Here is a 13,465-nt window from a genome sequence, read left to right on the forward strand (position 1 = left end):
TGGTACCCTCTCTGTTCCTTCCTCCCCTACCCAGCACTTACAGAGGTTAGGGACCGTCACCCAGTTGTGCCCCGTCACCTAGGGCAGGTGGTGCAAGTAGGCAGGGGCAGGGTTGAGGGTGGCAGTCTAGGGGGTGCACTTCCTTCTACCTTCCTTTCCCGTGACAGAAACACTTGCCGGAATGCCGGATCCAGCATTATTTTCCATTGAAATGTATTAATGCCGGATCCAGTACCAAGTGTTCCAGAAAAACTGGTCCGGTTTTCCGGTCTGAGCATGCGCAGACCCTTATAAAATGTGAAAAAAAAAAATACCAGATCCGTTTTTCTGAATGACACCGGAGAGACGGATCCAGTATTTCAGTGCATTTGTCAAACGGATCCGGAAACAAATGGTATCCGCTTGCACACGGATTTCCGGATCCGGCAGGCAGTTCTGGCAACTGCCTGCTGGATTCCTCTAACGCTAGTGTGAAAGTACCCTAAGTTCCATTATATTCTCTAGAAAATGGAGAAATGTCTGGACGAACAGAGTAGGCCATAAAGACCTTATAGGTGGGCTCCAACTTTTAGGACCTTCACCTATCAGGAGAATGGCGTTTCAATGACTCTCATAGTCCTATTCACAAGAACATTGGATTTAATGGAGTTCAAAGGCTTCAAGCAGCTCTATCCGTTACTCCTATAGACCTTAGTGGGGAGAGTGTCCACAAAGAATCAGCAAGGGTGGGTCATTGGACCCCTGTGGGACCTTGCCTTTCACACATTTATGGAATATCCCGTGGATATGCCATAAACATATAAGTTATTAAACGAACATACAAAGCTCATTAAAAAACACATCGCAAAAAGCTTGAAACTGATAGACCCTTCTGAAAGCTCAGGTCTACAAACTCTACACTAAGGCCACATTCACACAACAGTGAAACAAAATAGCCATTAAAAACAGACACACGTTCAGTTTTTCATGGCCATTTTTCAGCCATCTTTTGCCGCCATTTTTGGCCGTCTGTGCTTTTTTAATGGCCATTAAAAATGGATGACTTAATATTTTTTTATCCCAACCTCTCCAGTGTCCTCTGTGTCGGTTGAATGTAGTCTAAGACACCACTATGATCTACGGTTGTCAGGACTGATTGTGTAAAGTCCTAGAGGATAGTTGTGTGCTGCCGGCGGACACTGGTGATGAGTTTCTGGTTTCTGAAGAAACTTTTCTCTTCTCCAGTGTAAATTGTGATGTCTGCAAGCTGGTGGATTCCCTGGAGACTTTCTTGTAAGCGGTTGGTAAAATGACAGGAATGGACGTGGTTGTTTGCACAGACCGGCTTGTAACCTTCTTACTATCTTCTATTGATTTCTTCAGCATCATGTGAACTCTTTCCAAGGCCTCTTTTTCTTTCCGGCTTTCCTGCAAAAGCTGAGACAGCTGGGCATTTTCCTTTGTCAGTTTCCGCATTTTGCTTTCCATCGCCTCAAGCTGAGCCTGCAGCTCTGATTTCTGCGTCTGTGTCTTAACGATAACGGGGATCATTTCTCGGAGCTGCACGGAGAGAAGCTGGTTGTCCTCTTTCAGTTGAGAACATTGGTCTTCCTGCTCATGTAGCTCCTTGATGATATCTTTGGTCATCTTGCCTTTAAATCTTGGATTCCCTTCTAGACCCACGTCTAGTCTGAGTTTCCTCACAGTTTGGTGAAGATTCTTGTTTTCATTGGTCACTACTTTAAGTTTGTCTTTTAATTCCTGGATCTGTTGGCGTAAAGAGATCTCAAGACGCTTCAGTTTATCCCTGGATGATTCCTCTCTCCGGAAGGCATCGTCTCTCTCCTTATGACACTTCTGCACAATTCGACTTACTTCATACGAGGACATGTAGGACTTATTCAGGGGCTTAGAGGGCGGATTGGAGTGGCTTACATCAGAGGAGGATCTAAAAATACATCATACAGTCAATAGATATCATGGAGGAAATACAAAAATAAGAGAACTTTTTTTTCCGTCACTACAGCCTGGTAAGGACCTCATTTTTGCGGGATAAGTTGTATTTTACAAGCCTTGATCTTAACTTCATCCAGTCTGTCTGGAATTACATGGAGAAAGAAGGATCTGAGCAAGCCTACATCCAAAGAAGATCTGTGGCTGGTTCTCCAAGACGTTTGGAACAACCTCCCTACTGAGTTCCTTCAAAAATTGTGTGCAAGTGTACCTAGGAGAACTGATGCTGTTCTGGAGGCTAAAAGGTGGTCACACCACGTATTGACTGGATTTAGATTTCTCTTTTGTTCATTCACTTTGGATTTTAATTGATAAAAGTAAACTATTAACATTTCTATTTTAGAAAGCATTCTTATTTTGCCACCTTTTTTTCCATACCTGCCAAAAACTTTTACACAGTTCTGTATGTTCTTAATATTTTCCCTATCTAAAAGTCTAGTAATAGCAAAAGTGGTTCAAGGAAGGCCAACCAGTGAACCGGCAACAGGGTGAGGGGCGCCTAAACATACTGAAGTCCATGGAGAGTGAAGGCTAGCCCGTCTGGTCCAGCGCTACTGAGCACAGATTGATAAAAAAGTTAAAGTATAACCGTCATATTTTTTTTTTTTTGAGTATTGGACTATTTCCACTTTTCACTGTGCATTCAATTGCCCTTTAATTCCACATTTTTGTTCCCTGTACTGCCTACTTTTACCTCTGCTTAAAATCGGGTTGCTAGGCATGGTCCACAGATAGACGGAGCACACAGCGTGCAGGGTCACATTACTGACAGCCAGGGACTGTAAGTAAATGGTTAAAGCCAGGTCCTCCCCAGCAGCTGATAACAGTGCCTGGGCTGTGTGCACTTCTCCCTGTCCCTGCGCTTGGCAGACGCTCCCTCACTCAGCAGAGCTGGAGAATGCAGAGTTGGAGCAGCGCAGACCAGGGAAGGGAGATCTGCCGTCTGCTCAGTGTATAAATGAAAGTAACATGTGGTAAGAGGACCCCTTTGTGCTGCAGGAGATTAACCCTTTAGGGGGGAGGGCTCTGGTTACTGACACTTTTGGGGGGCTATTGTTACTGGCTAGTGAGGGCAGGCAGGATTAGCCTCAGGGTGAGGGCAGTGGCGGCCATCTTAACTGAATAGTGAAATTGCAGTTTTATACAGACTGGTTGCTAAGGGCTGAATCTTATTAAATATGGGGTAAGTCAGTCTAATAGTAACTGATTCTGGAATATCATGTTATTAGTAACTACATAGATGAAAATTTAAATTAGGGTCTAAATGTGACAGTTATCCTTTAACGCTGTACCGGCTATGACATGCTTTCTTAGTGGATTTGGATTGAACATGGATAAATATTTGAATTGTTTTTTAAGATTATAATTTAGTTTGCAGGTTCGAGAGCTGGATTTTACTGTACATCAGACCAGCGTAGTATATGACTGCTAAACTGCTGTATTAAATGTGAGCAAATGTGTCATCGCTACACTGGCTACAGAAATAAAATGCTGTCCCTGAAGAGCATCTTCCGTATGGCGGCACTCCACCTGAAATAGCAGGTAAGTGCACAAAACAGTACTACAGTAAAAGGGCGTGCAATAAAGATGCAGCAGAGCAGCTACACGGAATGTCGATTCCCTACAACAGGGATCAGCAACCTTCGGCACGCCAGCTGCTGTGAAACTACAACTCCCAGCAAGCAAACATGCTCAGCTGTTCTTCTAACTCCCATAGAAGTGGATGGAGCACTCTCGGAGTTGTAGTTTCTCAACAGCTAGAGTTCCGGAGGTTTCTGATCCCTGCCCTATGATGTCCATCGGCATGCTATAAGATACTGTATGTATGTGTATGTATATATATATATATATAGTAGGGCTATAAGAAGATGGTTTTAAATTTGTAGGAACTGATTATGCAATTTTCTAATATTTTATGCCTAAAAACACCACAAACAGTATACCTATGACCTAGTCTTACCTGCCAGCCACTGAACTCATATCATAGGAGCCTCTAAAAACCTTGTCTGCAGGTATTGGAGCACAGGAGCTGAATAATTACACCTGCAGGATTCTGGTGGCGAAACCTCATCCAGGCAGAAAGCATCGCTTACAGCGGCTGTGTAGAGTTACTGTCATTAACTAAGAAGAATCCCTCCTGGTTACAGCAGACACATTGCAGACATCAGACTAATTGATGCATGGTTACATCCTGATGTACTCACCAGCTGCCTCCAGTTACCGGATTCTCGTTTCTCACGTCCATTTCCCATTATAGAAACACTGGTGATTAATGAAGCTGCTTTTACGGTCACCAAATTGGACAGGATGAAGCGCCGTGAAATGGACACCCGATAGGAGCCTGCATCGCAATTCGCTAAACGTCAGTCCCGTATGAAAAGTACAGTTCATGAGACAAGGTGCCTAAAGGGCTTTCTATTACTTTTAAAAGTGGTATTAACGGCAAATCAAAAAGACACAGGCGCTCATAGGGTAAGAGTGTTTGGTGAAGCAAGCTTCAGAATAAAGTGGTTGCAAATTAGGCACAACACCAAGGCTAGGTCTACACGACGACATTTGTCGCGCAACAGATAGGGCACAGCTACACTGCAACATTTTTCACGCGACATTTTGTTGCACAACCATTTTTATAATGGCAGTCTATGATATTGCAATGCGACATGTGACATGGTGCGACTGCGACGCGACAGTCGCAGAAAAATCCATCTCAAATGGATTTTTTGCGACTGTCGCGTTGCAGTCGCAGCGCGACACCAGAGACTACTATTATAAAAATTGTCACGCGACATTGGTGCGACAAATGTCGTCGTGTAGACCTAGCCTAATAGTTAGCCTTTAGAAAAGGGATGCCCAACCTGCAGCCCTCCAGGTGTGGCAAAAACTACAACTCCCAGCATGCCCGTACAGCCTACAGCAGGGTTGGCCAACCTGCGGCTCTCCAGTTTTTGCAAAACGACAACTCCCAGCATGTCCGAACGGGCTACAGCAGGGCATGGTGGGAGTTGTAGTGTTACAACAGCTGGAGGGCCTCAGGTTGGGCATCCCTGCTTTAGAAAGTACCAGTGCAGCCGATGTCATCTAGGTCCTCATGGCGTGGGGGCTGATATAGTAGGATTAATTAAACATAATTCAATCTTGGATATACGGTACTTAGGTTGCAATATTTGGTATAAAAGTTAGGTGGCTACAGAGGGGACGTCATTTATCTAAAGAAAGGAATTCCTTTGCTTTGGTTTTCCCACGTTAGAGTATCTGAATTGCATCCAGATGCAGACTATATATATATACAGGGGTGCACCACCAATGAGGCCAGGTGAGGCGATCGCCTCAGGCGGCAACAGGTAGGGGCAGCGGAAGGGCCATGGGCTGAAGGGAGGGGGTTAGGTTAAGATATTGGCATTGGGAAGGGGGGGGGGGGCGCCGTTTCTGTTTTTACCTCAGGCAGCAGAAAGGCTAGGTGCACCCCTGTATAATATATATATATATATATATATAAAAAAAAAACTCTTTGTTTAAACATGTCAGAATCCTATTGGCTCATTTGGATTTTTAGGTTGTAAGGGTGACACCCAGGTTTTTGCTAATAAAAGGAGTCTTCTACTGTTTGGAAAGGGGAGAGGAAGACTCAAATACCACCATGAGTCATATCTTCTCATTCTTATGTCCCTAGACTGAATTTTAAGATTTTAGAGCATTGCAGACAACATGGTTAGATCCCTTTTTGACCATGCCAGGGCCAACCCTCAGGAGGGGGAAAGAGATAGGAGACCAGCGGACGTGGATGTATTTACATCCCCCCCCCCAATAGTCCGACAACTCATGGCACGAGCACAACGACCGGTATAAGGAAGCCTTCTTTATTATAGCAACAACCTCTGTACTATCATGCGTTTCAGAGGGCTGGGACTCTTTTCTCAAGTCTATGAGGAAGGTCTTGCAGATATGTCTGTCTGGAGCCTGTGGATCAAGCTACTTGCTGGACTGAAAGATAATCTTTCAGTCTTCCTTATACCTACCTGTGGTTGTGCTTGTACCATGAGATGTATGAGCATGTGGAGGATGTAAACGTATCCACATCCGCTGATCTCCTATACGCTTAAATATAGTATAAAAAGTGGAAAAAATGAACAAAAGCAAACAAAAAAGGAAAATAAATTACCTAAATAAATTGCCTAAAAATAAAAGTCAAAGGTGAAATTGGTGGTTTTTGGTGAAAAAACCTTTATACTAATGTCGGACAACGTTCTAACAGTTCTAGTTAGGCTTTTTCTTTGTAATAATTCACTTCCTTCACTGGCTTGTGGCCTCCATTGCAGGAGTCCCCCTTACCCATCTTTCTCAGATGTATAATTCCTCTGCACCTGTATTAAAGCATAGATAGATAAGTATGAAGTAGCTCAAGTCAGAAAGACTCTTCCAAAGAAAGATCAACCCATCAGTAGAAAGCCGCTTTTGGGCTTCTTGTCCCTCATCAGTAAAGAGCAGGGTACAGGACGGCTGCATAAGATGTCTTAAAGATGACCGTTCATGGGTTTGTAGTAAGTGAGATAAATATCTGTACCTGCTGATGCCACCACCCTGCCTGTTTTTTAAAATAGCGCTCCTGCACCCCGTTATGGCCCCCCGCAAATTTCACGCTCAGTATGCCAATACTGAGCATCAGAGCAATGAGGAGGAGACTGTCTTTCTCTGTGGGCGTCTCCTTCTCCCCTGGCTGTGACGCTCTGCGCTGCGATTGGACAGCGCTACAACCAGGGAGAAGGAGACGCCCACAGAGAAAGACTCAGTCTCCTCCCCATTGCTCCGATGCTCAGTATTAGCATACTGAGCGCAAAATTTGCGGGGGGCCATAACGGGGCGCAGGAGTGCTATTTTAAAAAACCAGGCAGGGTGGCAGCATCAGCGGGGGTACATATATTTATCTTACTTACTACAAACCCATGAACGGTCCTCTTTAAGGTATAAGGTGTACAGAGTGGTTCTCACTGAAGAGACCCAGCAGGTGCAAGAAGATTTAAAGCAATGCTCCATGATATGCAAAGACGCTCGAAACCAGAGAATCCTCCAATACATTTTGCCTGTGACTATGTCTGATCACTACTGTATTCTCCTATATGTTCTGTAGGGCTGAATTTAATGTAAAAGTTTTTTAAGACCCTAGCGATACCCCTAAAAATTTACACACTATTCCCCCACCAAGTAGATCTCAACACCCTCCGAATTTCCACCTCGTAGATTTCTCCACCTCGGTTAATTATCTTTGCTCTATATGGACACTGTAGCCTCTCTACTTCTACCCATTCTCTTTGAACCAACCTTTTATACCCACACAAGCCTATTTCAATCAGCATATATGTTTAGAAACAACTGAACTGATGTAGTACAATGTTTTTTAATGTATACTGAAAATTCTGTAGTTTTTATCTTTATGTGTTAACACTAGTTCTCTATAGTTCCCAGTGAAATAGTGGGACTAGAGCATAAACAATATAAACCAGAATCTAGAGACACAATAATCAGGCAAATAGGAATTGCACAGCCAAAGCTTGGTTGACATATGCAGTGTGATGGTGCCCCTGTGTCACCGCCAGTTCTGTGAGAAGGTCTGTTTGACGTTCTTCTCTCCCTCTTGCATGACGTTCTTTGTTTTGGTTTCACTTTGTCATCTCCTTTCCTTCTCCCAGGTGTCACCTATTTACACTAATTGTCTCCCTTTATATTCCCTCCCATATTGCCTCACTTTGCGGTTTATACTTCTTCCTGGATGAGTTGTTCACTGCTGGAGGCTGCTACTGCTGATTCCTCAGATAAGTATTTTTCCTTTATTTGTGTTTCCATGCTGGCTTGATTCCAGGTGACCCTGACTCTGTCGGTATTAAGTGCAGGGAGCCGGTGGTCGTGTCCCCTCACTATTATAGGGTTTTCAGGTGTCACACAGTATTAGGTACGTGGGCATGCAATCGTCTACCATGAAGACCTTTGCATGGGCATAGCAGTCAGGGAGAGCTCTAGGGGTTTTATAGGGCTCACCCATATGCTCCTTAGTTTGGGATCAAGCCAGTTGGATGTTTATTTATAAGCTCCAGCTTTCTGCAACACCATCCGTGACACCCTGTTGGCCAACAGCTATTTTTCCCTGACTCCTCCATATACATGCATGATTGTTTCGGGACAACATCCATGTATTCTCAATTGACAGAGGGAAATAAAGACGAATTAACACTGCGTTGACTGAGCAGGCAATTATTCCCTTCCCGATAATCACCTATTCGTCAGTGGAGGGGAGAGATGGATCTACATGCAGAAATCCCCTCCGCAGTACGGGGAAGAGTGATAGCTGCTGCCTCATACAGATTCATTGTTTCTGGGCTGCAGATCCCTGTTTACACAGGATGATCTGCTGCCCATAAATGATGATTTACCATATTTTTCGCCCCATAAGACGAAAATGTCACTGCGTCTTATGGGGAAAATGTCACTGCATCTTATGGGGCGAATACTAATGAGTGCTTCCATTATGCAAGTGCTCGTTAGCAGCGGAGGACCAGGAAGCGTAAATGCAGCGCTCCCTGGGCTCTGTACTTACCGCTTCCTGGTCCTTTGCTGTCGGCTGTGCTGTGATTGCGCACAGCGTGAGGGCGCTCTGTGACCTCATGCTGTGCATGTCGGGTCACATCACAGCTGACGGCAGGAAGAACACTGAGCGTTTGAGGCGAGGAGCAGTGGCGTCCGGAGCAGGAGGGCCAAGTGTTTTTTTAATTTTATTTGTTGTGAGGCTGGGGACTGATCTGAGGCATGGGGGCTAATCTGAGGCATGGGGGGCTGATTTTAGGCATAGGGGCTAATCTGAGGCATGGGGGGCTGATCTGAGGCATGGGGGGCTGATCTGCGGCATGGGGGGCTGATCTGCGGCATGGGGGGCTGATCTGCGGCATGGGGGGCTGATCTGAGGCATGGGGGCTAATCTGAGGCATGGGGGCTAATCTGAGGCATGGGGGCTAATCTGAGGCATGGGGGCTAATCTGAGGCAGGGGGGCTAATCTGAGGCAGGGGGGCTAATCTGAGGCATGGGGCTGATCTGCGGCATGGGGGGCTGATCTGCGGCATGGGGGGCTGATCTGCGGCATGGGGGGCTGATCTGCGGCATGGGGGGCTGATCTGCGGCATGGGGGGCTGATCTGCGGCATGGGGGGCTGATCTGCGGCATGGGGGGCTGATCTGCGGCATGGGGGGCTGATCTGAGGCATGGGGGGCTGATCTGAGGCATGGGGGGCTGATCTGAGGCATGGGGGGCTGATCTGCGGCATGGGTGGCTGATCTGAGGTATTGAGGGCTGATCTAAGGTATTGAGGGCTGATCTGAGGCATGGAGGGCTGATCTGAGGTCTGATTTAGGGTCTTAACAACATTGGGGGTCTGATTGGGGCTGTGAGCTAAGGTCTGATTAACATTGGGGGTCTGATCTGAAGTCTAATAAAAAATATTTTTTTCTTATTGTCCTCCTCTAAAGTGCTTCTTATGGGCCGGTGCGTCTTATAGGGTGAAAAATACGGTAGGTGATGTATTCATGAAATAAGTGTTTGGACGTTCCTAGGGTGATTGACGACACCTTTTACATGGACCGATTATCAGGAACAAGCATTCATACAAATGTTTTTTCCCAATAATAGGACCAATAATAGTTCAGTGTAAATGCACTTTGAGCATCTTCCAGGCAACTCTATCTTCTGTGAGAACAAATTATGGGGTCATGTTGAAATCCAACATGCCCGATCCTTCTTTCCCCACACATATCCCTTCGGGGCAGAGTCGGCAACACTCAAAGAACTCAGTGGTTTCAGTCGACTTTCCTCTTATGGATATGGGCACATGAGTTTACAGATTAAAGGGAACCTGTCACCGGGATTTTGTGTATAGAGCTGAGGACATGGGTTGCTAGATGGCCGCTAGCACATCTGCAATATCCAGTCCCCATAGCTCTGTGTGCTTTTATTGTGTAAAAAACCTGATTTGATACATGTGCAAATTAACATGAGATGAGTCCTGTCCCTGACTCATCTCACATACAGGACTCATTTCAGGTTAATTTGCATATGTATCAAATCGATTTTTTTTACACAATAAAAGCACACAGAGCTGGGTATTGCGGATGTGCTAGCGGCCATCTAGCAACCCATGTCCTCAGCTCTATACCCAAAGTCCCGGTGACAGGTTCCCTTTAAATATCTAGAAAAAATTGTGTGCTTCTGATGAAAATGAAACAATGCAGCCCCTTCATTTGGGATAGAGTCTTTTTTATTAGATTATTCTTGGTTAAATAGACAAGTTTCATTGATATCAATAACAGGATTCTGCAGAAGACCATCTCGATGAAATGATTGCCATCTCCTTATCTGCTGTCAGGGCCTCAAGTCTCCTCTTTATCAATTGCTTTAGAGCAGGTTACAGCGGTGGAGACTCGTATATGAAAACTAGTGCAGACGAGAACTGGAGACAGTAACCCATATGATCACAGGTTACTTTTTCTGACTTGCTTAGAAATAAAAAACTGGAGCTGATTGTTTGCTATGGGCAACACTTCCCGTTCTTCAATCCCAAAAGCTCAACACCAATTTCTGATGTAATCTATGTAATCAATAATGTTGTATTATAATAAGGCATGTTGTAATAAATAATAAATTATATTTTAAATAGTGCAAATTTCCTTTAAAAGGGATTCACTGGAAGTAAATATTAATAGCATAACCCAGTGATGGCTAACCTCCGGCACTGCAGCTGTGGTGAAACCACGACTCCCAGCATGCTCCATTCATTTCTATGGAGTTCTGAGAATAGCCAAGCAAGTGTGCATCTTGGGAGTTGTAGTTTTACCACAGCTGGAGTTCCGGAGGTTAGCCATCACAGGCATAACCCCATCCACCTGTGATCAGGAATGGTCCAATCAATGCAAAACAAGGTTGCATCCAAGAGTTAGGACCACTACCGATTCTAAATTATCCTACACAAAGAATGTATATTCCCGGAAAACCTAATCTGAAATAAATACCTCTGCCTGATAGATTAGAGCAAAAAAAAAAAAAAAAGTATAAAAATAATAAATAACAAAAAGAATGATCATTATTAGACCCCCCCAATCACCACACCATACTTTCTCCGCACGAAAGAAAATAAAAAACGTGAAAATCACAGACACGTCTTTAATTTTCATAAAAATAAAATTAGCTCATTCAGTAAATTATTATATAAAAGAATATAAAGCACAAGGAAAACCCAGAGCAGCTCATCGTCCGGTCCAGTACAGAGCTTTCCCCCACCAAATAAGCCTGAAGTATGGATGTGAATGGAGAGACTGTGATGACACCTGAAAATGAAAATATATATGGTCAGACAATTTTCTAAAAGATAGTGAATTTTATTCAATGCATCACCCTAGTTATTATACCTAGACATTACAAATTAAATTATCGGCAGATCCTACCAAAAGTTTATGGATCTACCATCACTGGGGAAGATTTACGAAGCCTAGACCTGCATCAGATTTATCACAGGGGCTCAGGCTGGATGATCAATTTGATGCATGGCTATACACTTCTGTCTATCTGTATGCCAGCTGTTGGTTGGCTTACGGAATTTTATGCCTGAATAGTGGCACAATATCAGGGCAAAATGTTGCGTCTTAGGACCATCTTCTTTACAGCAAAGGCACGCCCTCTTACTGGAAGGTCCCATCCCCTTTTCAATGAGCCCAAAATTTTTTTAAAAATTGGAAAAACTCTAGCTGTGCCAATTTGCACCACTTTTTAGATGGATTCTAGGCGCAGACACATTAGTAAATCTGGGCTAATGTCTCACATTTATTCTGGTCATAAGCCACCGGTTGAGCACCTATTCCCACAACTTCCCCATAAATTTGCACACTAAGGCTCCATTCACACGTCCGTGGTGTGTTGCGGATCCGCAACACTACCGCCCGGCACCACTATAGAAATGCCTGTTCTTGTCAGCAAGCTGCGGACAAGAATAGGACTTGTTCTATCTTTTGCGGAGCTGCGGACCTGAAGATCGGGGCCGCGCTCCGCAAATGCGGATGCTGACAGCACACTGTGTGCTGTCCGCATCCATTCCGTCCCCATAGAAAATGAATGGGTCCGCACCCGTTCCGCAAAATTGCGGAACGAATGCGGACCCATTTGCAGACGTGTGAATGGAGCCTAACAGGGGCTAAGCCTGCATGTTTATTTCAATATGGATAGAGGGATAAGTCGTTGGCATACTCCGATAGGTGGACAAACCTTCTTGCTAAAGATCAGAGGTGCACCTAGCCTCTCTGCTGCCCGAGGCAAAAACTGAAAGGCACCACAACCCCCCCAATGCCAATTTCTTAACCTAACCCCTTCCCTCCAGCCTTACTGGTAAAGACATACTTGGAAAACATTACATACAGAGCTACAAAACATACAGGATAATACAGCACCACATACTGTGCCCACTGTGCTCCCCAATACTATACTGCCGAAACAGATAATCCCTCTTCTGCTGCTGCCCCCCTCTTGCCCCTATCTGGTGCAGCCTGAGGCAATCGCCTCGCCTCGCCTCATTGGTGGTGCACCCCTGGCTAAGATACATTAGGTATGTTAGAAAGAAGTAACTAAAAAATTGTAGTCTGTAACCATGGTGTCGCATAGGTTCTGCGGAGGAGCGGTATACACAAAACGGAAGGAATTTTATTTATTAAGAACATTTGCAAAGCTGCTTCCAAACATGCGCACTCTTTTGACGTCATTACAAAATTAGAGGAGGAATGTTATTACCTCCCATTAGCGACTCTGTGGTGTCCTTTTGGTCACATTAATAATGGACGTTACAGCGTGGTCACTTTCTGGTTGATCGAAGAAATATTGCTGCAAAAAGAATTTAAAAATATAAACATTATAAGATGTATGTGATATCCCGTCACAAACTTTACTTTCAGGCGGACGGGTTCCATGTTCGTGATTCCAGAGGGACCGAGACGAGGGCTGGCAGCGTCGAAGACTTCCATTTCCAGATGGATTCGTTTGGCCATTGTGGAAGCGTACCGCGTTAAGAACCAGGCCCCGCCCTTCCAGGTGACTGCTCATTCGGCTCGGGCAGTGGGGGCCACTTGGGCGATGCATCACGGGGCTTCGGCCCTTCAGGTGTGCAAGGCGGCGACCTGGTCGTCTTTGCATACTTTTGCTAAGTTTTACAGGGTGCACACCTTTGCATCTTATGACGCTTCTTTGGGGCGTAGAGTTTTGCAAACAGCGGTTCTCTGATTGGCTGGGGGATTGCTTGTTAAGCCCACCCTTGGGGACTGCTCTGTAACGTCCTATGGTCAACGCCTGTGTCCCCAATGAGAAAACTAGATTTTTGTACTCACCGTAAAATCTGTTTCTCTTCCGTCCATTGGGGGACACAGCTCCCACCCAGTTTTTTGTTTATGGGCCTGTGTG

The 13,465-nt window shown here is 44.9% G+C and overlaps 1 protein-coding gene across 2 annotated transcripts in view; it reads right to left on the reverse strand.

Annotated features, from left to right (window-relative positions):
• Positions 1-11,166: 11,166 nt before the first annotated feature.
• YIPF1 (Yip1 domain family member 1) overlaps positions 11,167-13,465 on the reverse strand; it is a 36,973-nt gene continuing 34,674 nt past the window's right edge. For both annotated transcript variants that reach the window (XM_040407958.1, XM_040407961.1), the window contains 2 exons: positions 12,803-12,892; positions 11,167-11,352 (listed from right to left, as the gene is read on the reverse strand). In XM_040407958.1, the coding sequence (XP_040263892.1) occupies positions 12,809-12,892 (84 nt within the window). In that variant the 3' untranslated portion in view covers positions 11,167-11,352; positions 12,803-12,808. The remainder of the gene's footprint in view (positions 11,353-12,802; positions 12,893-13,465) is intronic.

Source organism: Bufo bufo, chromosome 9 (assembly GCF_905171765.1).
Source record: "Bufo bufo chromosome 9, aBufBuf1.1, whole genome shotgun sequence".
In the NCBI taxonomy this organism is placed as follows: domain Eukaryota; kingdom Metazoa; phylum Chordata; class Amphibia; order Anura; family Bufonidae; genus Bufo; species Bufo bufo.